The sequence below is a fragment of the Solanum lycopersicum genome, chromosome 7 (genome assembly GCF_036512215.1).
Source record: "Solanum lycopersicum chromosome 7, SLM_r2.1".
In the NCBI taxonomy this organism is placed as follows: domain Eukaryota; kingdom Viridiplantae; phylum Streptophyta; class Magnoliopsida; order Solanales; family Solanaceae; genus Solanum; species Solanum lycopersicum.
Genome location: NC_090806.1, coordinates 70,256,594 through 70,281,903, shown reverse-complemented (window position 1 = coordinate 70,281,903; position 25,310 = coordinate 70,256,594). Strand labels below are relative to the sequence as shown.

The 25,310-nt window shown below is 31.0% G+C and overlaps 2 protein-coding genes across 8 annotated transcripts; both read left to right on the top strand.

Annotated features, from left to right (window-relative positions):
* The first annotated feature begins 3,077 nt into the window (after positions 1 to 3,077).
* On the top strand, positions 3,078 to 10,311 carry LOC101261046 (uncharacterized). 6 transcript variants are annotated; one of them, XR_011210937.1, is made up of 13 exons: positions 3,078 to 3,224; positions 3,395 to 3,536; positions 3,664 to 3,759; positions 4,295 to 4,375; positions 4,646 to 4,720; positions 5,189 to 5,269; positions 6,084 to 6,223; positions 6,906 to 7,157; positions 7,557 to 7,731; positions 7,861 to 7,944; positions 8,075 to 8,196; positions 8,545 to 8,735; positions 9,457 to 10,100. XR_011210937.1 is itself a non-coding variant. In XM_010325913.4 (13 exons), exons 2-13 carry the CDS (start codon positions 3,411 to 3,413, stop codon positions 9,643 to 9,645), a joined length of 1,623 nt encoding a protein of 540 aa, XP_010324215.3. In that variant the 5' UTR covers positions 3,095 to 3,224; positions 3,395 to 3,410; the 3' UTR covers positions 9,646 to 10,311. The 6 variants fall into 6 exon arrangements, 5 of the variants coding, with proteins under 5 accessions (XP_010324215.3, XP_004243992.3, XP_069143698.1 ...); XM_010325913.4 differs by having other exon boundaries at positions 3,095 to 3,224; positions 8,064 to 8,196; positions 9,457 to 10,311; XM_004243944.5 differs by having other exon boundaries at positions 3,183 to 3,284; positions 8,064 to 8,196; positions 9,457 to 10,311.
* A 7,593-nt stretch (positions 10,312 to 17,904) lies between these two features.
* Positions 17,905 to 23,269, top strand: LOC101261342 (NAC domain-containing protein 21/22). Of its 2 annotated transcripts, none has more exons than XM_004243945.4 (3): positions 17,905 to 18,618; positions 20,633 to 20,904; positions 22,497 to 23,269. In XM_004243945.4, exons 1-3 carry the CDS (start codon positions 18,429 to 18,431, stop codon positions 23,061 to 23,063), a joined length of 1,029 nt encoding a protein of 342 aa, XP_004243993.1. In that variant the 5' UTR covers positions 17,905 to 18,428; the 3' UTR covers positions 23,064 to 23,269. The 2 variants fall into 2 exon arrangements, with proteins under 2 accessions (XP_004243993.1, XP_019070196.1); XM_019214651.3 differs by lacking the exon at positions 17,905 to 18,618 and adding an exon at positions 19,891 to 20,328.
* Positions 23,270 to 25,310: the final 2,041 nt, after the last annotated feature.

Below are 25,310 nucleotides of genomic sequence, written 5' to 3'. Positions count from 1 at the left end.
ATTACTATAACAAATTAAATTATATGCTCAACTATTTCTTCATAGTAAAATCCTCTCCATCTCGGTTCAACTATTCTGCTTTCTATCTTGTTATACGATATTTTCAAAAAATTATTTATGAGTAATTAAAACAAAATATATTACCTCTTTAATTAACTTGGTTGTATCACACTGAATCATAAAAGAAGTTACTCAAGATATTGGATATGTTACAATATTCAAATTATATTGTGCCGTACCATTTTAAATCCTAACTAATTCAAATTTCCTTTTAAAATTTGAACCCTTTTCTTAAAAATGAAAGATATTTATTAGGAAGGTGATGTTAATGAAATTGTCGGTTCACGAGATTCTCTTTTACCTCAATAAATAAATAATGATAGTATAGTACTTTAGTGATGTTGATGTAGATACTAATTTATTAAGGAGAAATAATGGGATTTGGAAATATTCGGTCGTCTACAAAATCCATCCATGCATCTATCACGAGACCAAAATTCAACATTCATCCCTCTTCTGCTACACACCACAGAGGAACAACGACTCAAATAGTGCATGAATGCATCTCTCTCAATATATTTTAAATTATTACCACTCTATAACGCATGACATTAAAAATAATTCCAAATCAAATTAAAGTTAGATCGTTATAATAAAATATTATTATCATAGCTAATCAGCTATTGAACTAATTAAAGAACGTAGTTGCTTGATTTGTTGAGTTTTATTAATGGGAAAAAGATCAAAAATGCCGTTAAGGTATTAGAAATAGCTCAAAAAAATGTTCTTCTTCCATCTATTGGATTCTCATCCACCTATTTGGATAAAAAATGCCCTTAGAGTAAAATTTCAACCTAAAATATCTATCCCTTTAACAGAAGCTGATGTAACAAAAATAATATTTAAAATTTTATGTGTTGGCATTATGATTATTGGTCCACATGTAATTAGACCCAATTTCATTCTCAATCATATCCATCAATCCAAATCCATTTCTAAAAGATCCTACTTTTTCTTTCTTCATCTTTCTTCTATAAAATTATTTGGAGGATTAATAAAATACTATCAAATTCTTTCGGTAAATTCAAATCTTTAAAAAAAGGTTATAAAAAATTCTATATATCATCATTCTCTCGAAAAAAATATTAATTGACCTACTAATTTTATGGTAGTGAAGATAAGTGCAATTTAATTTGTAACCCAAAACGTATCAAAAGAATGAGTGAATTTGATGAAATGGGAACAAAAAAAAATCATACATTCAATCTCCCATGGAAGCAAGTCACTCATCAAATCAAGCCATGTTGTTTATCACATTTTTTTTTATTTAAAAACGGAGTCTCTAACAGTTGAGGAGGAGTTCAATCTCCAATTAGCTCAGGAAAGACTGAATTTTTTTAGAAAAATGCATGTTCTTGTATTGATTGTTTTGATATTATTTTATTAATATTCCAAATAATTTTTTTAGAAGAAAGATGAAGAAAGTGGGGGAAATGGGTTCGGATTAATGGGTATGATTATGAATGAAAGTGGGTCTAATATATGTGGACCGATAAAATAATGCCACACATTTAACTAAAAGATATATATTTGACACATCAGCTTCTGTTAAAGGTAAGGGTAATTTTAGGCTTAAATTTGACTCTAAGGGCATTTTTGATCCAAATAGGTAGATGAGAGGACATTTTTGATCTAATAGATGAAAGAAGGACATTTTTGAGCCATTTTCAATACGTTTAAGGGCATTTTTAACCTTTTTCCCTTTATTAATTTGTAGTAGTACTCTTTGAAAATAGTTTAGTTGATTGTTGGTGATTATTCCTTAGGTTATGAGTTGTAACCTTAAATTATTCTCCAAAGTTTGAGACGTATCTCACATATCGTAATAAGTGAGTAGTTTTTACTTGGTTCCACATAAAAATCTTTTCTAGTGTAAATGTTTTGAAAAGTTGAATAAGTTAAAGAAAGCAACGGTAATAAATGTTAAGAGAAGTGAGTGGTCACATCCACATGCAATAGTAAATAAATGAATATGAAAAGCAAGGTATTCTACTTGTAAACGACAAATTGCTGTTGCTAACAGTACTTCTATACTAAAAACAACAATTAATAGTGAAGAGTGAACAAACAACAGTTTCAAATTTGATTTCACTGTGCTAGTTTTGCCTTAATTCAACAGGAAGACTTTGTTAATTAATATTACTTGTGTGGCATAGTATGTATGGTGTGTAGAATTATAAATAACCTTTAATGTTATATACAAAAAGCATTTTCGTAAAAACTGTACGAGACTGACTAGTCAAATAGAAAAATATTGCTCTCTTGATTTAAAATTTAATAAGAAAAGGAAACAGAGAGATGTACAATTTTAGAAGTTGAGTAAACAGTGAATTAGCTATAGTTGTTGAAGAAAAAAAAAAAGAGAAAAGGAAAAGTAGATAACGATTGAGAACTTTTATACATAATATACTATAATTTTGTAGTGGGGAAATTAAAGCTGCCTAAATTTATCTGATCTGTTTCTCTTTTCCCTACTGTTGCAATTTCTAGCGTGCTATTATGAGTTGTAACTTGAAAGTACTCTTATGTCTCTTTGTTGTGCAACACTCTCACTTCTTTGCTTTTCCTTTATTTGGTTCTTCATAATCCTAACCATAGGGTATTACCCAATGTGTATCATCAACAATTGTTTGATGGTAAGATAGATATTCCTTCCTTAATTCTTATCCCTAAGTTTCCTATTTCAATTTTTATTATAAAGCGCTTTAATGTTAATTAAGATTGAAGGAGTAGTTGAAACAAGCGATGAGTAGTAGTTGAAACATGTCTAGTTAGTCCATGTCACAGGTAAAAAATCATCATATTTTGTTGGATTTTCACAAAATGTATGCTGGAATTACACTTGTAAAAATTTCAAACTTCAATACTAGAGTTTCCCTTAAAAAAACATTTTTCAAACTCTGAACTTGTGTGATGAAATTTCGAGTACTATTTCTTCTTATTCAAAAAATTATTAAAATTTCAACTATTTTTACCTACAAAACAAATGGTGTAATGACCCATACTTGTAATAATTCAGATCCAAATGGCCACACAATACCATCGAAGCCCAATTCAAAATATTTGCGCTGATAGGACCCGGCCTTTTATTGCATCTCCTACACTTGAACATAATTACGACCATTTCAGCCCAATTCTCTTCTTCCACAAAGAAGCTAGCAACGGTAAAACCCAGAATCGACAAAACAATGGTTAATGAGTATACATTCTGTTTTGGAGTAGTGGTTAGCATATTGCATTGTTAGACTGTCTATGTCACTTCTCAGTTGCTTGATACTTATGGAAATGCATATTTTATTACATTTAAGTTGTTTTTCACCTTGTTCTCTGTTAGTGCAAATCTTCCCTCCATGGCTGAAGAGTTCAAGTATTCTTGCAACACTGCCAGTGAAACCCTAGAATGGATCCATGCAATTATCAACTTCATTGCACCTTATCGTTATTTTATAGATGCTCATGTCGTCAACTTTTTCAAGGTCTTCACCTTCTATTCAGTTTACATAAGATTTAATTGATCTATTTTTGCTACTGTTTATGCTTTGCATATTGCACTCTGCTGCTATTTCATGTGTAAACTTGGAAATTGTTTGCGAGTATATGCAGGATAGACTATGGGAAGCTGTGGATAAAGAATGGATGGATTGTTTACAGAAGGAGTCGGTTGAAAATCTTCTCCGGATTCCTTCTGGTGTGGTTCAGGTAGATATAAGCACATATGTTTTTTGCTTTAAACTTGATATTGTTGAGTTCATGTGTACTTGGATCATTTCTAGTTCGAATTTGTTTGGTTAGTTTGAGTTATCGGAAGTGTAGAGTTACTAGGAGGTTCATTTGCTGCTTTGCTTTTCAGGAAGAAGAATTTCACATTTTTTGTGTTGAATTACTTGTACAGGGTCAAGCAGTAGCACATAGTTTCACTGCTCAATACTACGATGTGAGCTTATCTTTGAATATGACAAGTTCAACGAATAGCAAAGTTCCATTGGCTTGATTGGCCACTAATTATAGCAAATGTAATTTGGATAAATATAACCATATTTATGGTATCTATTCCTTTTGCTGTATGGTTTTAAATAACAAGAATTTCAATACTTGAGTTTAATGTCACCTATCCAGAACTAAAAGGAAAAAAAATGAGAGGAAACAAGTACTTTATTGTCTCCCAACTATAGTATCTATAGCAGTAAGATGACCTATTTCTTTGTTAATTGACTTTGTTTATTTGTGTTGTTAGGATCACTGGCCTGGCTCACTTAAAGACTTCATACTTACTCTGAGGTCTCTTTGTCTTTCACGTGAACAGGCTGATTTTCAGGTATATTTATTTTTATTATCATTCTTTTCTTAAATTTGTGATACATGGTAGTTATAGATTTACCATTAGAGATTTTCGACTTCTCGAATGCCATTGTTCTTACTCATGCTTTTCCCATATTTGAAGTTTTGTACACATAGCTTTCTTTACTGGTGGCATTTCTTCTGGTTTGTTGCTGTGGCATCTGGGTTATGATATCTGTATAACTAGACTAACATTTCACAAGGGAGTCAGGAATTGAATTTCACTTCTTCTTCTGTTTGCTTGCAGGAATTTTCAGGAATGCACATAGCTTCACTAAGTAATGTTTTAGCTCAAGGCATGAATCATAAGAAAAAGCATGAAGTAAGGCATGAAAGTAGCTTAGTCCTCTTACACTCCTATCTTTGTGCTCAATTGGTTGGCTACAAATCTGTGGAACAGTGTTTTATTCTTTGCTTTGAGTCTTTTGTGTGCACCACCTGCTGATATCAGGTCATTTGCGAAAGCTTCTTCTTTTTTTTTTACCATCAAGCTATTAATATTAGCCTTTAGCTATGTGATGCTGGAGTTTTTTTCTAACATTGAATTTTCTAGCTATGTGCTGCTCTAAGTATCCGTTTCAGTGTTCATTTTGTTTTCTCAACCTGAATGAAAGAATGTAATAAATTTTCAGAAGTTTTAACAAAATGGATCAAAGATATACGAGTGTTTTTAAAAAAAAAAATAATTTCTACATTGAGCTTAGGTTCAGAAAACCAACTAATGCAGGTTCCGTGTATGGGTTCAATTTTCTTAACCTGAACGATAGAATGGTAAATACTGTCTAAGCAGGTGGAAGTACTTTCTGCTCTGGTCAGCTTAGTCGCAAAGCAAGTTGGTGCCCGAACAATTGTTGATGTTGGTGCTGGACAGGTGTGTCTACTTCTGCTTTTGTACAACTATCAAGCTTGTTCCTATGCAATTCAGATATTTTGCCTCTTTTAGTGTTGATACATATAAGTGTGTATCTATGTTTGCATATTAGGATTATAAATTAATTATTATTTTATCTTAATTTGATAGAATGACTCAATACATAGGTATAGACTCTACATGACCAAGGACTTCTATTCGAGTTTGTAGATGGTGCTAGTTAATATTTTTTGCATCAATTCCGTGTTGGGTTTCTACCCACAAAGGTAAGGATAAGATTCTGGGTATGTTGCTGTAGTAATTCCATGTTGGTTTATTAAATTGATCGTCGGACAGACTTAAGGTGCAATTACTCCTGATAGTGTTGAAAGAAAAATCCAATAATTTTTCTAGTAATTCTAATTGCAATAACATTTATGCCACAATCCCAAGAAAGTTTGGGTCAGGTAGAATTTTCACTCTTCATGCCGCTCCATATAAGCTCATCTCATTCAAATATTGTACAAAACAGAATTAAAGTTGTAATAAGAACGAACGTGTTCAGGTCACTGAAAAGGCCTTGTGAACCTTTTCTACTGGAGTAACCTTCTTACCAATAGTTTCAATGAATATTTTGACTTTGTTATTCCTTAGAATTCATCAGGAAGGTTGATTGTGCTAACCTGTTTTCCACTGATGTAATTTTCAGCATCTACTGGATCCAAGCCTTACTAAAAAAAAATAAATTCTAGTACTCGTTTGTGCGGAGAAATAATCATCTGGGTTATCTGGTTTCATGCCAACTGCATCTACTTAGACTGTACATGTGGTGCAGGGTTATCTTGCACAAGTGCTTGCTTTTGACTACCAGCTTTCGGTAATTGCTATTGATGCTTGTTCACATCATGGCAAGATTACTGATGCACGTGCAGAGCGAATCAGGAAACACTATGCAGCTAAGATGCGTAAAAATTGGTAGGTAGAGTCTCAGAACGCGTATTTGTTGAAATTATCATATATATGCAGCACATATTCCTTATGCTAATGAAATCTTTACACCTAAAAAGTGGTCTTAAAATCTTGGCTGTGAATTGAAACTTTAGGACTATAGAGGAAGTTTATCTTCTAAGAAGTTGAGAGAAAGAAAAACTTCTTGCTTCTCTCACAGAGGGAAATAAATTTTTAACTGCTGCAACTTGAGTTATAAACTTTAGGACTATAGAGGAAGTTTATCTTCTAAGAAGTTTGGAGAAAGAAAAACTTCTTCCTTCTCTCACAGAGGGAAATAATCTGATAAACGTTACACAATAAATAACAGTGGTGGGCAGTAATCTCCGCCTACCTTATTTTCAGACAAACGAAATACATAGGTTAAGACTAACAAGCAATACTGTCTTAGTTTATCCAAAGAAATTAATGTGCGCACATGAAATACGTTTTATTAGGTACACTGGTTGGGGTGTTTGAGAAAAGCTGATTTGTTGCAGAAATTTGGCAGTATTCATTGTCCAGTTGACCAAACTATGCTTCTGTGTCAATGCTCTACATCAATCTGATTTATAGTTACACTTAGTTAGGATCAGTAGTTTGTGTCATGTTATTGGATGTGTTCCTCTTTCAGAATGCTTTTCCGTAATCCATTTCCCTTTTTTTCCAGCTCTGAACCGAGAGAGCTTAGTGTGCCAAAGACAGTTACATGCCGAGTGCTGTCTACTGATACACTGAAGGCCTTGAGTAACTCCCTAATAGAGAAGGATCATGCAGGGAATCAACATATGGGCAATAGAAGTTCAGTCTCTCAGCCATCTCGATTTGCTGAGGATATACCACATTCTCGGTCTTGTAGTGATTCTACATTAGTTATTGCTGGACTTCATGCCTGTGGAGACCTCTCGGTGACAATGTTGAGGTGGGTACCATATTGTATATTGTGCTCCTTCCTAAGTCTCATGAGGTGGTGCTGACCTAAAACAATAACTAAAGGGTGCTAGGATGACCATACATATTCATGGACTACTCCATTTGTCTGACTGATTAGTGAAGTCCGACTTGCGTTCTTTAGTACATGAAACACTAGTCCAAAAAGACGGATATTCCATGTCTATTATTCTCCTTTTGTCATTCTAAGACCTTAAAATACCAATTGGAATAAGTTCAGGCCTCCACTTTATGGTTCAATTATTACTAATTGGCTTATTCTTATCTTAGTTTGCTTTACAGAATCGTTTTAGGTTATGAATTATGATAGTCCCTCCCAATTTGATATTTGTGTGATGCACAGTTGACTCAATATTTCTTATAATTTAAGGACATTCTTGGAATGTGACAAAGCTAAGGCGGTGATTAGCGTCGGTTGCTGTTATAATTTGCTTTCTGAGGAAGCCATTTGCGAAGCGGATTCTTGTTGTGGTTTTCCTGTAAGCCAAGGTGTTAAATCTGCTGGAGTAATACTTGCAAAAAGTGCTCGTGATCTAGCTTGTCAGGTAGATAAGTATTATACTATTCTTTGTTGACCCTTGCTGGTAGAACTTGCTTGAAATAACATCCAAATTTATTGCATCTCGAAAGCTGTTCACCTTTTCATTGTATCTGACCTTGAGTTGCTTTAACAGAGTGCTGATAGATGGAGGGGCTTGGGTGAGAACGCAGGGCTTCACAACTTTGAGTTGCATGCATTCCGTGCTGCCTTCCAGATTGTACGTGCTGTTCATTTTGGTCTACAATTTATAGTTTCATTGGGCTTATCTACGAGTCCTTCCGTTGAAACATTTTGCCAATAGTAGCGATAGCCCACTAACCTGCAGTTATTGTGAAGTTTCTCTTCAGACATTATCCTAGCATATTGCTAGAAAGCCCTACAATAGGGCGTCAGGGGAAAGCCTTACGGCGCCAACAGAATCAAAGGATCCTGGAATCCAATTTGCATCATGGGGGGTCGTCAGAATCTGGTGAGTATTGTGAAGGATAGATACCATTGATAAACTTAATTGGGTTTCAAGGTATATCTAGTATTCATTATAACTTCTGTCAAATGCTTATTCTTAAGATATATCATATAATTTTGACCAGCCTTGTAAGTTGTAGATTTCATCATTTTATGCTGTACATATCTTATTGTCACGCCCCAAAACTGGAAGGATGCAACTGACATTCCATGAACATTTTTTTAAAAATTTAAACACAACATCGGTCGCCTAAACAATTGAAATAACACAAGTGACTGTATACACCCAAATTTCGAAGCTTTATGAAGGCTACCTATTAAGAAAATAAGCTCTTAAGTGCTTTCTATGCAGGTGAACCACGGGAGAGTGTGGCGTTTCTTCATGAATACTCTTCTATTCAGAGTTCTAATAGCGAGTCTAACGCTGTGGACAGATGCTCACTATTTGCAAAATTTTGCGAGTCTGGGTTAGGTCGTTTACATCTCCCTCATTTGGCGGATACAGCTTACAGTGCAATCTGGAGGGAGTCTGAATCATACGCTGTAAGTAGAAGATCTTTCATGACATTATTACTTTTAATTTCCTTGGAGCATTACTAGTTGTCTTCTGTACTTGAAAACTACAACATGAAGAAACCCAATACAGTCTAGCTGTACTTTAAAAACTGTTAGCGGTAAATCAAATGCAAATGCAATTTCAGAAACCTTGTTCTCTTTCCTTTACCTTTTTAAAACAAATTACAAGACAGTATATTAGTTCTGTTTTCCTTTGCTTATCGGCTGGCCAAGATTTGACCCGTTACTTTAATGAAGAGGTGTCCAGTTTGCTCAAACTGCAAGTCATTGGCAAAAACCTCTTGTGGATAGTTGGATGATTTTTAAATGGTCAACTATTTCTTCTCAGCATCAATTTGATTGACGTGATTTTAAAAGGTCAAAAATATCTTAATTAAGTTGAAGTACCACAATATTGGAGCCTTGTTGTTTATTAGTCGATGTAATAGCTTTCACTTAGGAATGGAGATCTGGTGGTTGTACATTATGTACAGCATTATTGTACTTTCAGATTCTCATGAGTTGAACTTACCAGTCCTAACTAGCTCAAAATATGTCTATGTGTGATCCTTGGTGGTTTTGTTCTCGAGAAAGTAAAGATGTCTGTTATTTCTTATATTCTTTTTGGGGCCTGATAAATAACCAAAAAGATTCCTTAAAAGGAACAAGAATCTTTCTTACTCTGATAAAAGTAATTAACGTTCCGCAGGAGTTAATAGGACCTTATTGGTCTCTTCGTGCTGCCCTGGGCCCCGTTTTGGAAACTCTTATACTGCTTGACCGATTGTTGCTCCTCCAGGAGTATGGCAGTGATCTGGAGGCAAGCCTCTTACCTATTTTTAATCCTGTGTTATCTCCGAGGAATATGGCTATCATAGCTAGGAAAATTAGAAAGTAGAAAATTTTCTACAGTCTCTAAAAATGTGATTCAACATACTGTGTTGCTATGATTTGTTCTCAGATATTTTGACCGCTTCTGTGTTATCCTTTTTTTAATAAATCTTCCTTAACCAAGAGAAAAAATGTCAGAAGAAAGGAAGCAATTTGCGACCAGGAACAAGCTATATTATTACAGATGTCTTTTTAACCAGAAAAAGAAGAACAGAAGAAACAGGAAAAATTTTGCAACCAGGACCTAGCTTTGTACATGGTCCAAGCAAAAAATGAAGCTCTAGTGGTGAAATGGTATTATATTTATTTATCTATAGATGATATTTGGTTTGCAAGGTGTCTCTTTACACATTTGATCTCAAGTTTATATACTGCTGTCTTTTCTCAAGGTGAGAAGACAAGCCCAAGAATGAGAATGTGGTTATCAATTGAAATATATATCCAACCTATTGCTAATTTAAATGTTGGTTTCACATTCTGACTACTCAGGGTTCTTATGATTATGATATTGTCCTTTATTCACTTTGGGATGTAATGTCATGAGAAATTGTCCTTTTTAATATATAAGTTGTGGAGGGTTGTGTCCACTGTCCTATGAAGTATTCAAGGACAATAGACAAATGACAGGTGATGACATGAACTTTAAGCTAATTACACATTTTATATTATGTTATTCTTGCTTCCTTAGAGTGATTTCAAGTTCCTCGCAGATAACTCGTTCTTGTATTTATATGTTATTATTACATAAGTGTCTGGATTGTGGTGTATGGTAATCGTGCTGTTGATTAGTCTATGTAAAGGCTGAAATAGAAGCTTAGTTAGTTGCAACAAACTATAAAGTGCATTGTTTATCATGATTACCATTGCTAAATAGAATGTAGTGCAGGTTTACCTGCAGGAGAGAATGACTTGCAAAATCTTTAAAGAGTACTACTTTCTGTTGATATTGGGGAGTGGTATGAAGTGTACAGATTTGCAAATGTCAGAAGGTACATTGCTAACTCCTTACATTCTTTTTATATCTTTTGGTTAGGAGGAATTTAACTCCTTTGTGGACTAATGTGTATGTGTAACAACAACATACGCAGTATAAGTGGGACTCTGGGAAGGGTGGGATGTACTCTGACCATATTCCTATTAAAATGACCATTTCCAATAGACCCTCGTAATAAGTAATGCGTGTGTAAAAGTGGTAATTTTAAACTGAGTTGAGTACACCAATGTTTAACCTTTGGTTAATGCTCTGCCGAACTGATGCACACAGAGTCTTCCGGACTTGCGTATGTGTAATGATACTGGAATGATGGAGACAGGCCTAATTGTATTTACTTATCTATAAACCTAATAATTCTGTCTCATTATCAAATCCTCCCTTCCATTTTCTAATATTATTAGGAAACGAACCTCAATCCATGGAGGCTAGAATATTTTTTACATATTCCCACTGAGCTTTACACGGTAGAACAAGTTCCTTATCTTGCTTTAAGTAAAAATGGTAGTCTTAGCATTTTTATGTGTATTCTTCAACTTGGGGTAAGGGTAGTCCATTGTCTCTTTTATTAGTTGGTATGTTAACAGCTTAAACATATCGTCTACACTGTTATCCAAAAAACCTCAAACCAGTTGAACTCACAATTGCACCTTACGTATGACTTATGCTTAATCAGCTTGCGAGATATATATATATATATATATATGTCGTTCAACTTTGAGCGTGATAATACAAAATTGAACAAGTAAATGCACGTATAATATCATGTAGAAGTAGGACGTGCGTGTTAATTTATTCAATTTATATAAATTTAAAGGCATATCTCGTGTACACTCAAAATTAAAAAGCACCAATATAAGAGGTCTTCTGTATAAAAAGAAGTAAATTTTGTCACCTCCACCTCAATTTAAATATTAATATTCTTCATAGTAAGAGTTTTCTAGAGGGTAGAATTCAAAGGTCCAAAGTTGCTCGCCGTCGGAGCATTAACCTCAGGAGACTTTTGATTAAGACATGGAGAAAAATGGGATCTAACAGGTGGCAATTTTTGGAGTGAACACACGTGAAAGTTTGAATAAATATTTGTTGTTTAGTACAGTTGTTAGTTCATTAACAAATCAGATATTAGTAAGAATGACATTGAAATTCCCACTAGGAGGAAAGATATACTCATGGTTACTATTAAAAACAGGATTACTCAATCAGTTGCTATCAAAGCAAAAGGAAAGTATTCAAGGAATTTGGTATAAAATACAAAAACTTGCATTTCCGAACTTTAAAACTTATTGTCATAAATTGAACTCTCATGGCTGGATGAAAATGGCTTGAATCTTATCAGTTATTTGTTTTTGAAGTCTATCTAGAATCAAACTATTGAATATTGCGGCTTTATACTTAAAAAAATTTAATGAAATTAAGTACCAACTCTTTCTACATCCCCCTTTGTAGGATTGCTCTAATGAATTTTCATTTGAAGTTTATGGGTTTCTAGTTTATGTTAAGAATAAGTAGGTTGACGATCAAATATCTTTAAATATTTAGTGACATTCTTCCATAAACATGATATAGATAACTTTTATTGAATTAATATGAACTTTTAGATCTTCTTTTGTCAGTATAGGATGAATGATTAATTTATATAGCATTTTAACTTTTAGCTATTATAGCATGACAATATTTCTCACAGATAAAAGGCAGATTTTATCTATGATATTAACCACGTCTCTAATATGATATAATCTAACCACAACAAATGAAATTGACTACGAACTTCATGGCTAACATATGTTGTTTATAATTCATTATAATCTATTACTAAATAAAATTAGCAATGAATTTTATTGTTTAACTAGGCTCTAATAATAAAAGCTTTGTTATAATTATTTGTTTTAAAATCTTTGATTTGGATATTTATGGCTATCTTTTTCCATGATCTAATTTTTTTTTTAGGCTGAGTGTTTCATAAGCAACTTTTTTTTAAAGAAAGGAACAAATCTTTTGACTTTTCCTAGAAAATTCAAGACGAAGACATATTCAACACTATTCTAAATAGAACTTTCTACCAAAATAAATCTAACTATTACTTTGACCATAAAATGAATATAAGAAAGAAAATATAGGTTATTAATAAAGATAATGAACAAAGTTATTATGATAGAGTCCTAGTAGCTAAATGAGACTTAGAAGTTGTTACGACCGAAAATAAGCAGGTATAAATGCGGAAGTTAGCAAAGCAAACCTCGAAAGATCACGTGTAGACAACGAGAAATATATTAAAAAGTAGACAAAGATTTAACGTGGTTCGGTGAATCGATCTACGTTCACAAAGGAGATGAGCAATCCACTATAAATATGACCTCAACCAATTCATTCGAAATTACATGGGAGGTTCACACAAGTGATAACTTATCAAGCTAGTGACCCACAAATTCTCCCTCTAACCAAAACTCTCAAAGTCTTTTAAGACTACATTGGAAATGCTGATTAAGTTAGAAGGAACATGTCTCTACTTATAGAGTCCCATTTCTTACTAGAAAAAGGATTAGTCAATCCAAAATTTTTCCCTAAAAGGAAAACCTATTTATGTTAAGAAATTATGGTAAATAAAATCCAACAAATCTCCTCCCCCTTGGCCTGTATTTCTGACAAAATAAATTTCTCCACATTCTTCATTTAATCTTCAACAACTTGCTTCTCTTCTTCTTAATCTCCTTTGTAAAATTTATGTCTCAACATAGAAAACCTCTCTGAAACAATTTCTCCAACAAAATCTTCATTACTGTCAAAAAGATTGCGGCTAGAACTACACCTGTCAAGATGAACACACCTCTTTCTAACCTGGTCCAATAATCGATTATCGAACCACTGAACCTGACTCTGTCATTAAATGGCTCTAATACCACTTGTTAGGATCGAAATAAGCAGGTGTAAATGCGGAAGCTAGCAAAGCAAACTTCGAAAGACCACGAGTAAGAAGACAACGAGAAATATACCAAAAGACACAAAGATTTAACGTGGTTCGGTCAATCGACCTACGTTCACAAAGGAGATGAGCAATCCACTATAAATATGAGAGTACAATATACAGAGAGAAACAACATCAACCAATTCATTCGGAATATATGGGAGGTTCACATAAGTGATAACATATCTAGCTTGTGACCTATAAATTCGTCTATTTATTGAATCAAGGCAAATAAAACCCTCGAGAGATATCGAAGGCCTCAAAATTGTCTCTCACTTTATTAGTTGTCCTCTAAATTAACTTTGCATTCAAAATTTGTTGATTATTGGTGTGAACATATTGTATTTATTGAACTATGAATTTAAAATTTATAATATTTAACTACTATAAGTAATTTGCCATAGTATATCTACCACAAGCTTTATTTAAAAAATTAAATAGATTATATTATAAAGTAATTCAATAATTGCTCATGTTTTACAATCATAAAGTAAGAATATCATTGCGTGGCTGCTATAATAATCTTTGAAACTAAGGCAACGCTTACTGTTATGAATAGGGGAGTGCCAAATCTGTACATGTTTCTTTATTCAAAATCTCTTGAATATCCAAATTGGATTTAAGTTACACACCTGATGTAAAATTTCTTTTATAATTTCCTCAAGATACAAAGTATTTTTTTCGTCAAAACTTATATGTGGCATATTTGATTCTATGTGGATGGAGTTCAAGAAAGAAAGAAAGATACTTGGTAATTGTCATATACATTTATTTAATTATAAATTGTCTTAATAAGAAAAAAAATGAAAATTCGAAAAGTAAATTATTTTAAGTAAATTAAAAGATCGTCTTAAGTAGGTATGACACATAAATTAAATTAAGATGAAGATAGTAATTTATCAAGTAATTTATTTGTATACTGATCCAATTGTATAAATATTTATAATTACCAACAATGCTTTGAAATTAAACCCATCTAAATATTGGGTGCTATGGTCTTCAATTGCTATCTTTCTCATAATTTATTGATGGTCAATCATTTTCATTATCTTATCTTCTTATATTTTCCTTTTCTGGATGTATTTTTGGAATATATTCTGCTTTTATATTACCTTTAGAGTGTGGCTATTATTGCAAAACACACATACACCCACTCTTATTAGCCAAAGGGACCCTTTTGACGTGTGGCCATTAATTCAATTCTTTTTCTTAAGTTAAACGATTTAGTTGCCTCTTATATCAATCATTAAAAATTTCCTAATCAAGTGTATTCAATTATCAATAGCAATTTTGACTAGATTGCTTTGTTAATTTTTCGGTCACGTAGTCGAAATTATTTATTTATTGGAAAACCTTTTTATTTTTTTTCATTTTCATCTCATGCGGTGTGTCCCTATTTATACGTAAAAATGGTGTCATTATATAATTCACTCGATACAAGACATTTAATATGGGCATTCAGAGCGTCGCGGGCGAAGCTAGAGCGTAGAGGAGTTGAAAAAATTTGTTCATTGGAAAATGTCAATTTATATAAATATATAGTAGATAATTAACTCGTTTGTGTGACCTAGCATGATAAAACATTATCAATCTGTCATTTTACAATGATCTAGTTATAAACGTTACTCCCTAGTTTTGAGCAAATGTACTACTACTGTGTATGTGGGTGCGCACTTACTTATTAAGAATGGATAGAAGAAAAAATAACTCTACAAAGATCTTTTGAATATCATTTCATTATTTGGATACGTAAAAGTAAAACTCTCTTCTATGACTTGAAACAAAATAAGTTTATAAAAAAGCTACCAAATCTAAAACTCTCTTTTAAGACATGAAACAAAAAATTAAATTTATAAAAAGCTACCAAATCAATTGATCGACCAGAAAAGAGTTGAAAAATCATGGAAAAAATGACATTCTCCACACGAGCAAAAGAAGAGTGTGAATCTACCACAAGAAAGGAATTTCACTCTTATTGGATAGTATATAATAAAAAGTTTGGCAATCAGTATGGAATATGAGTACTTTCTTTTGACTCTTAAGTGAAACTTTGGTGATCTCGAGGCCCCCAAAATTAATCATTATTGTTCTTTTGAAAAAGATAGTCAATTGTGGACAAATTTAGATTGCCAATGGCAAGGGGACTTACTATTGAAGGTGAAAAATTGGATCCAAATAAAAAAAGGGAAAATTGTATATAAAATAGGAAATTAATAAGTCAAATTTATTGATATAATCACCTTTTGATTTAGTTGTGTCCCGTAACAAACTGTTTGTCAGTCACCTATTTCTCTCAAACTCTCGCTCGCCACTCTCTTCTCTTGCTCCATCTCTCGCTCGCTTCCTCTCACTTTATACAAACACAAGTGTATAAAATTTGTTTATATTTGTATAAAGCAGAGGAAATTGTATAAATACATATATTTTTGTTCCTCTCTCCCAGATCTCGCTCACCACTCTCCCTAATCTCGCTCGCCACCGTCGCCTCTCTTACTTATACAAACAGAAGCGAAATGTATAAATTGCGTTTCTATTTGTATAAAGCGAGAAAAAATTGTATATGCACATGTGTAAATATATATTTTCGTCTTATACACTTATAATTATACAGTAAAAATGCTCCTCTGATCAGTTTCTTTTGTCTTTCTCTCTTTTTCGTTTTATACAAATTCAAATTGTATATAATTTCTCTCTTTCTCGTTTTATACAATTCGATTCAATTGTATATTCCCTGTCCAAGTCTCTTTTGCGTTTCTCTCTTTCACATTTTATACACATTCAAATTATATATAATTGTTTTATATACTTATAATTTATACATTTCGTTTTATACAATTTTCTGTTCAAATTTCTTTCTTTTTCTCGTTTTACACACTTTATTTTATTCAATTCGCTTTAATTGTATATGTATTGTGAATTATACATTTATATATTTATTATGCAGTGCAATTATGTAAACTTTGTTGCATACAAATATGAATTTATATTTGCTATATACGAAAATCGCTCAATAAAATGTGGACTTTCAAATTGAAATGGGCTCCAAATCCAAGTGCTTAATGGTTGCCGAAAAAGGTCAGTCCAAAAACGTCATGCTTTCAATTGGCACGCCACAAAACAGTTAAGTACAATGGGTGGGCCTTTTTTAATAGTAATCTGAAAGAAACCTCTATTTCCAGATGGTGGCCAATATCTGGTTCGGTGCCAACTCTTTATCTACCGTTGTTTGGTGTTTGATATTTATAATTTATAAAGTAGAATTTATTTGTGTAAGATCTATCATAATAATGATCAAAATGCTATGTATATGTATATATAAAAAATATTATATATGTGTATTTGAAAAAGATATAAAATATGCAGATTTTATTTCTATCTCATAACTTGTGAGATTTAAAAAAAATTATTTTGAAAGATATAATACTAAATTAAACATAACAAATGAACAATAATAAAATAAAACCAACAACAAATAATAACAGAGATTAAAGAACAAGAAACTATGAATGATACTGATACACTCTATGGTGCACCAAACCTATCCCACGATGAAGCAACAGAAGACATAATTTTCTACAATATTTTTTGACGATTTCTTAGAAAATTCTGTCTTCTGATTTAAAATAGAGAATTTCTTCAGGGCAACTTCTAACTTGTCTGAACCATTTCAAGTAGTCCTATAAGATTATTCTCTCAACATAAACTGATTTATTAGCAAGTGGTTTTAAAAGAAATATAATAAGTACACCTTTATTCGATGACAACAGCCAAAAATTAATACATAAATAAATTATGTCAAGAGAATTCAACAAGTAATATATATGCAAAAAGAAAAAAAAGTTAGAATATATTTATAAATCATTAATTTGAAAGAATCGATTTACCTTCTCAGGATAAAAATGTTACAAATTTAAGTATACATTATTTTTCACACACTCATTTTGGTTTATATTTACAATTGGCTAAGAATGGATCTAAGTTCCGAACAAGTAAGCAATGACTCAGTTATGAAAGACACGTCAGCAAGTAGGCAACCATTGGTGAGCCACGTCATCATCATACGTGAGGTAAAAGAATCCTCTTAGAAATTCAAACCATACAAATCTCACTTTTATATTACACGGAATTATTGGTTGACTTATTAACCACTTGATTTTATTTAGTGAAAATTAAAAAATAAATGAACAAAAGAATGTATTTTCCTACTAATTACCTACTCAAGAGAAATAAATAATAGGTCCTCAACACGAAAATCTACTATTTTTATATGACATATTCTTTTTCCTTTTACTATATTCTAAAAATATGACACATAATATTTTAAGTACTATATTAAGAAATAAAATTAGTTTGTCTTCTTAAACTCAAGGGTCGTTGTTGGATGCTTTTTACACTATTATCTTAATTTTAAAATTCTCTTTTTATTTTTGTGATACACTTTTATTAGCTAGCCACCAAATAACCAAAATATCACGATATATATAAATTTATTCAAAATAATTTCTATTATATTTTATATATTCCAAAACTTTTCATTTTTTTTTATAAATTTTGTGTCTAGTCAACATGAATACATATAACTTTTTCAGTAAGTTTTATTAAATACGATTATATAGATCAAAAAAGAAATTTTTTATTAAATTTTATTTCAGTTCAAAATAGCGTAATTTAAAATAATATTGAAATTAGCCATGGGACTATAATAACTAGTGCTTATATATAGATGTAGTAGAGTACCATTTTAGTGATGTTAATAGGGAAATATTTTTATCAACCACCTCCCCTTGGACTTTGATACACTTAAATCTCCTCTTTCTTTTCATTTCTCTTCAAAATGAGTAACAACAACAGCTTGAGCATGGTGGAATCCAAATTACCACCAGGATTTAGATTCCATCCAAGAGATGAAGAACTTATTTGTGATTACTTAATGAAGAAAGTTGATCAACAATCCGAATATCAACAACAATACCCTCTTCTCATAGAAGTTGACCTCAATAAATCTGAACCATGGGAAATTCCTGGTACGTTTATACTAATTACTTTTACAGAATCTTATAATTTTTTCGTAGATTCGAATTTATTTCATTCACATCTTTTAATTGATCACACACTTTTATGCTTATATATATGAATTTTTTGTTCGTGCCACATAGTTGGGTTGTGGATCAAGTGATAGCTAGCTAACGGATTGGTCCAAAGTTTTCATTTTTTTGGTTTCTATTTTTCGTGGATAAGAATATCATACACTGCTAATAATAATTGTGATTAGTCTTAATTAGAAAAAAAAAATTTATAATTAAAATTGTCTTCTTCGTTAGCATTAACACTTACCAATTTTAATTTTCTTTATGCTTATTCGTTTGTTCACACTGCGTATGTTAAACGCTCTCAAAGTATTTCTACAATATAGCTTGACTTTCCTGTCTATAACCCAAAGTCTTTAATTTATATTTTCCAAAATAAGTAACCACAGAACATTTATTACCATGGTCCTCCTGCTTTATTATTACTTTTTTTAATAAAAGAAATTAACCATCACATAATAATAATAAACACTTCTCGCTAAAAAATTATATTAAATTTACAAAATTAATTATTTTTATGATTCTCTTTGAGTTGTATTTGTATATGTGAATGATATATGAGATATATACGAATTAATGGTTCTCATAAGGTTTCTCATTCAATTAACTTTTGTAGAAATTGACAGTATTGGCATATTGTGTTGAACCAAAAGATGGTGAAAGCGATAGAGATTAATGCAAATATTGATCAATTAACTTACAACATGGCATATATATCTCTTAAGTGACTTGTGTCGACCACACGCGTGTACATTTATACTCCAATTTAGACAAAATTTAAGTACCATTAATTCTGGTCATAACTTTACCCCGTTTAATTTTAAAGCTATCTTGTCGACATCCTCGATTTTTCTTTTGCCATTAAGAGTGTCTCGATCAGTTTATATCTATCTCGATTAAATTTATTGGATATGTATCTTCAGAGATGGATTAGGGGTGGTAAAAGCGGATTTTCAAGAATTCAATTACTTTTGTGTATGATCGTATATTTATATTAAGAAATATTTTAAATATATTAAAGAAACATTTGTCGAGAATACAATAACAAAGTAGACACTTGGTTCCATTCCTCTTCTTTTTTTCATACTCTACCCATCGATCAGGAGGATCAATAGTGTTCTCACTTATTCTTTTGCATTAATGGTGGGGTATGATTCCGCTTATACACGTACAATAAAATTTTACTTATTTTAATTTTTAAAATCACTAGCTATAAACTCGTTATAAACATCAAAATGTGGATTGACATTTGTATTTTTCCAATACATATATAAATAAAGATAATAGATATCTAATGAAATTAATCGAGGTATTTATGATAAATTTTGGAGATAAGCAAATATATCTCCAATGAAATTAATTGAGCAAAAATTGATCACCTAGCTAGTAATTTTTTGGGGTCAATTTAATCCCTTTATTGTAGGAATATAATTCTTTCTTTTACATATCTATTTTCAAAGGAACAGTAATATACACGCACTATACATGTAGGTTCTTTGAACTTCAAATTTCCCCATCAACATCTTTTACCTAAGCCATTTGCATAAATATGGCCCTCCAATAATTAATTATCTCCATTTTTGGATAGAGATTTTAGCACTTAACCCATGCATAAAAGTTTAGGCTATTTTTTCAAAAATAAAACAGGTCCCCTTCCCTTTTTATCATCATCTTCTTAATTTTCGATAATAATACTATGAAATTGACATATTCCTTTTTCCTTTCATTTTCTCATCCTTTTATTATTTGTTTCTTATGCTACTCAATCCTATCTTCTTATGATGCATGTCACGTCGAAACTTACTATGATTTTCTAGAAACAATCAATCAATATTGAACTATGTAATCATCTCATTTAGACAAAGATCATATCTTTTATTATTACCATTGAATTGTGTAGTACCTAAGCTAAAATTAGTTACTTAATCATAACGTTATATATTATTTACAGAAGTGGCATGTGTTGGAGGGAAGGAGTGGTACTTCTACAGCCAACGTGACCGAAAATACGCGACGGGGCTCCGAACAAACAGAGCCACCGTATCTGGTTACTGGAAAGCCACCGGAAAAGATCGTGCAATCATCAGAAAAGGAAGTCTAGTAGGAATGAGAAAAACCCTAGTTTTCTATCAAGGGAGAGCCCCAAAAGGAAGAAAAAGTGACTGGGTTATGCATGAATTCCGCCTAGAACTTCCCATTCGTCCTCAAATTTCTTCTATCAAGGTACTCTACCATCTCCAATTGAGTTCTAAATTTAATATTTATATATTTGAACGCACATGTTTATATATACTAATAGAACATCGACTAATAAACCACAGATTTTTTTTTTTGGTAAGTTTTCATAAAATATCATTTACATGTGCAATTGATTTACTTTGGAGTATATATGCTTAGAGAATATTATATATATATATATATATCATATAATACATGCATAAAATTCTATATATATTAAACAAAAAAATTGTATATGTAAAAAAAAGGTAAACTAGTTCTTCTTTGGTCATACTGTCAATTACTTTTGCCGATAAATATGACGAATTGAAGCATTTAGGTCCATAAAAAGTTCATTAATTATTATATTATGAAAAAAAATATATCATAAAAACTATAAAATAAATAAAGTAGATAAAAGTAGTTTTCAATTGAGAGAACTGTCCATTCATATTTAAAAAAAAAAAATTATTTGAGAAATTGTGAAATAAGCATGAATTTAATTTGTCGTTATGAAAAATACAAGTATGTGGCTGTACATAATAAATGACAGTTCATATATATTTATGGCCCATGATAATGAACTTTTGGCTTAATTATCTAAATTATCCTTTTCTCTTGGCCTACTTATAATATAGTAATTGATTAATCCAATCGCTATAAATGCGGTTAAGTTCTTCTTGGAATCTTATTTTATATTCAACTGTAAACATCATTGGAAGTTTCCTCTATCATTTTAAGAATATGGTTTTATGAGTTATGACAAATATGTGAACTATTTTATCTTTTAAAAACTGTATTGGTAGTTGACCAACTTACAACTACTACCTTAAGTCATTTCACTTTTAGGAATTACATATTCACTAAATACAATAATAATAGTAATAATAATAAATATAGTGTAATCTTATGTGAAATTTGAAGAAGGTTGAATATATGTAGATTTAATCTCTATGTTTAGAAGATAGAGAAATTATTCTGCTCAATAGAGATATATCTAATACGGAAAAAAAAGAATATTTTTGACTAGGTATAAACTTTAAACGTTAATTGAAATTATATATAGAATAGGTAGTAGCTAGGAAATACAATAGAACATTATTGTTCTAATTTGATTAATGAATTTGATTCCTTGAAATCCTTGAAAGATTTGTAAACCAATTCATATACTATTATTAAATTATGTCAAATTTTGTGAGACATATCTAGCACAATTATTGTGATATAATATGTTACTAATCAGTGCTACAATGATAAGAAAAATATCTCATGATTCTTTCGTAATCTATGTTTAATCAGAATAAATTCCATTTCTCAATTATTATTTATTTAGATAACAACACAACCTAATTACCTAATCCCCTTGTCCTTGACCACGTCACGTTATTTCAGAAAAATAAACATTTTTTTTCTCATAAAAGAATCAATTACTTGGTGATCATGGATATTATTAAAATTCATTTAATATATATGGAACTTTTTTCTCTCAATTCGTTTAATTCATTTACGTTAATAGTGTAGTATATAGTACATTGATTATTATTATTATTATATTATATTATTAGCGTATAAAAATTGAACTTTTTTTAATGATACAGGAGGATTGGGTATTATGCCGAGTATTTCACAAGAAGAAGGAATTACTTGCTACAAAGCAAGAAATTGGAAGCAACAATATATACTACGATAACGATACAATAAGTTGTTCATCTCTACCACCATTAATGGATCCTTACATTACTTTCGACCAAACAAACCCTAACAACAATAATATGAATATGAATGAATTATATTATGAGCAAGTGCCCTGCTTCTCCATTTTCACCCCTAACCAAACTTTCACTTCCCATAGCCACCACCTCCCCTCCGCCACAACCGCCATCGGATCTACCGCATACGGTGGTTTTCCAGCTGATATTGGAAATTACCTAAATGCCACTGCAACATCCTCTACGTGTGATAATAACAAAGTAATTAGAGCTGTTTTAAGTCATTTGAGTACCAAGAATAATATTATTATGGAAGGTAATAATAGCAATAACAACAATATTATCAATCCTGCCCAAAATATAAAAGGAGGAAATTCACCTAGCTTTGGTGAAGGAAGTTCTGAAACTAGCTTTTTATCTGAGGTGGGATATCCTACAATGTGGAACAATTATTGATTTTTGAGAGAAAATATTCTACTTAGATGTGTGATATAATATATGACAAGTCTTGTTTTAGTTGCTAGTATTATATTGTAATCTTAGAATATATATATATAACTATACTAGCTAGATTAATTTCCAATGCATGTAATTCCAATAATGATACTTTCCTAGTGGTTAATGTATATAATTGTCTCCTAGATAGATTGGAATTCTCCGTATCATCGTCATTTTTTTGTTGTATTTATCTCCATCTGATCTTAATTTTTTTTAAAAGTAATATCGACATCTGAAAAGAGTGAATATACAAATAAATCACTGTAATAATTAGTTAGTGTATCATTTTTAATTTATATTTGCTTAGAGTGCATCCCCAAAGGCCAAATTAAATAACTTTTTACAAAAAGATTTCTTACATAAATTCAAGTGAAATGGCAAAAATGACTATAACAATTGGTTTAATTAAATTAAAATTCATGATGTTAACTTTGGGGGATAATTGTACTTTCTTAGAACATCGGGGTCCCCAAAACAATATTTAGTTATTGTTCATGCATTTAAATTTATTTCATTTGTGCTTCATGCATTGTATCATAGATATGTATGCCTAATTATTGGACATGAAGTGAAAGGTATACTGTATACACCAAATATAGAATCTTCTTTTTGTCCAAAAATATATACCCATTTTGGAATTGCGTATCGTAAAGTGGAATCATCATATTATTTGACAAGAAAAATAGATGAAATTTGGATAAGCTTAATTTAGTTACACATAACATTCATTCATTGTATCATAATATCCATATTCTTAATTAGGAGGCACTCCTGTCTGTAAAAAGCAAACCCCCAAAAAAAGATCATTAATTATTTTTTGTCTTCTAATTACTTTCATTTTGAACTTCCATATAATCAACAAAAACGTTGCTACTGTGATACTATATTATTGTCTGCTTTAAGCCAAATTTATAAAATAGTAAATTAATGAACCTTCAAAAGGCTATTAGTCAAACCTCATACCGTAAATAAGAAATATTGATGTCAATACCAATTAAACGTTGGCAAAAACAATTTTAAAATATATTTTTAACATGATATAATATTAATTTTGAGCTAAATGCACATTATTTTTCTAAAAGAGTATGTTTAGAGCATTAAAATATCACTTCATCTAATATATGGCTTTTTTTTTTTATATCAATATGATAGAATCAGCATTCGTTGAAATTATTAGTAAAAAACCCTTAATAAGCTAAGGGAGCTGTTTTATAATCATTGGAATAGTAGAAATCAATTAAATTTTGTGAAGGCTTGACTTTCTCCTCATGATATTTCCCTTGGAATGTCTAATCAATAAACAATGTAAATAACCAATCATTTTTGAAAACTCTTAGCTGCCGACCCTTTCTTTAGTACAATTCTTTAAATGAAATAAATTTTCTTTTTTCAAAAACAAAATAAAATCATATACAACTATACAAGTCAATTGTATTATTTTTCATTGAAGATGACAAGAGCAATACATCAATTTTACATACATACTCTTAATAATCCATTAATGTGACACATGGGGCAATCAAAAGGATATGAAAAAAAATTAAAATTAAGTATCTCCACCTAATAATATTAGAAATGAAAATTACTTAACTACTTCCGAACTAAAAATACAAGTACTATATATATAAAAATATGTGAAATCAAAAGATATATTTAATGTCAAACGCCAGAAAATAAGAAGATTGATTAAAGATAGTCAATTTTGTTTCACAAAAACTTATGAGTAATTAATGTAACTATCATAAAAATTATGAGTTATTAATCTAACTATCACTTTCATCTCATAGCTAATTACAGGTAAGAAAGACAATCAAGAAAATAAAACACTCAAATCCTTCTTTGCTCAGCAAGATTTGCTGACTTAATTTCATCTTTAATTCCCTGTTTGCCTACAGATCCCACACGTAAACTACTAATTACAGAGTATATTTTATGTTCACACTCACACATTAATTACAAAAGTTACTATAGCCATTAGCAAGTACTCTAACTTAAAGTAAATTCAAATAATATATTAGTCTATGGTGGTAATTAAATGGTACTTAAAAGTGCATGCTAATGTTTTTTTTTTCTTTAAGAAAATACTGGATGTTGGTGGATAAAGTTTTTGTACGTCTACTTTTTTCTAAATCCTATCTACAAATTACACTAAAATTTATTATATTATTGTTATTGCATCGAACGTTTAACAATAATTAGTGTTAC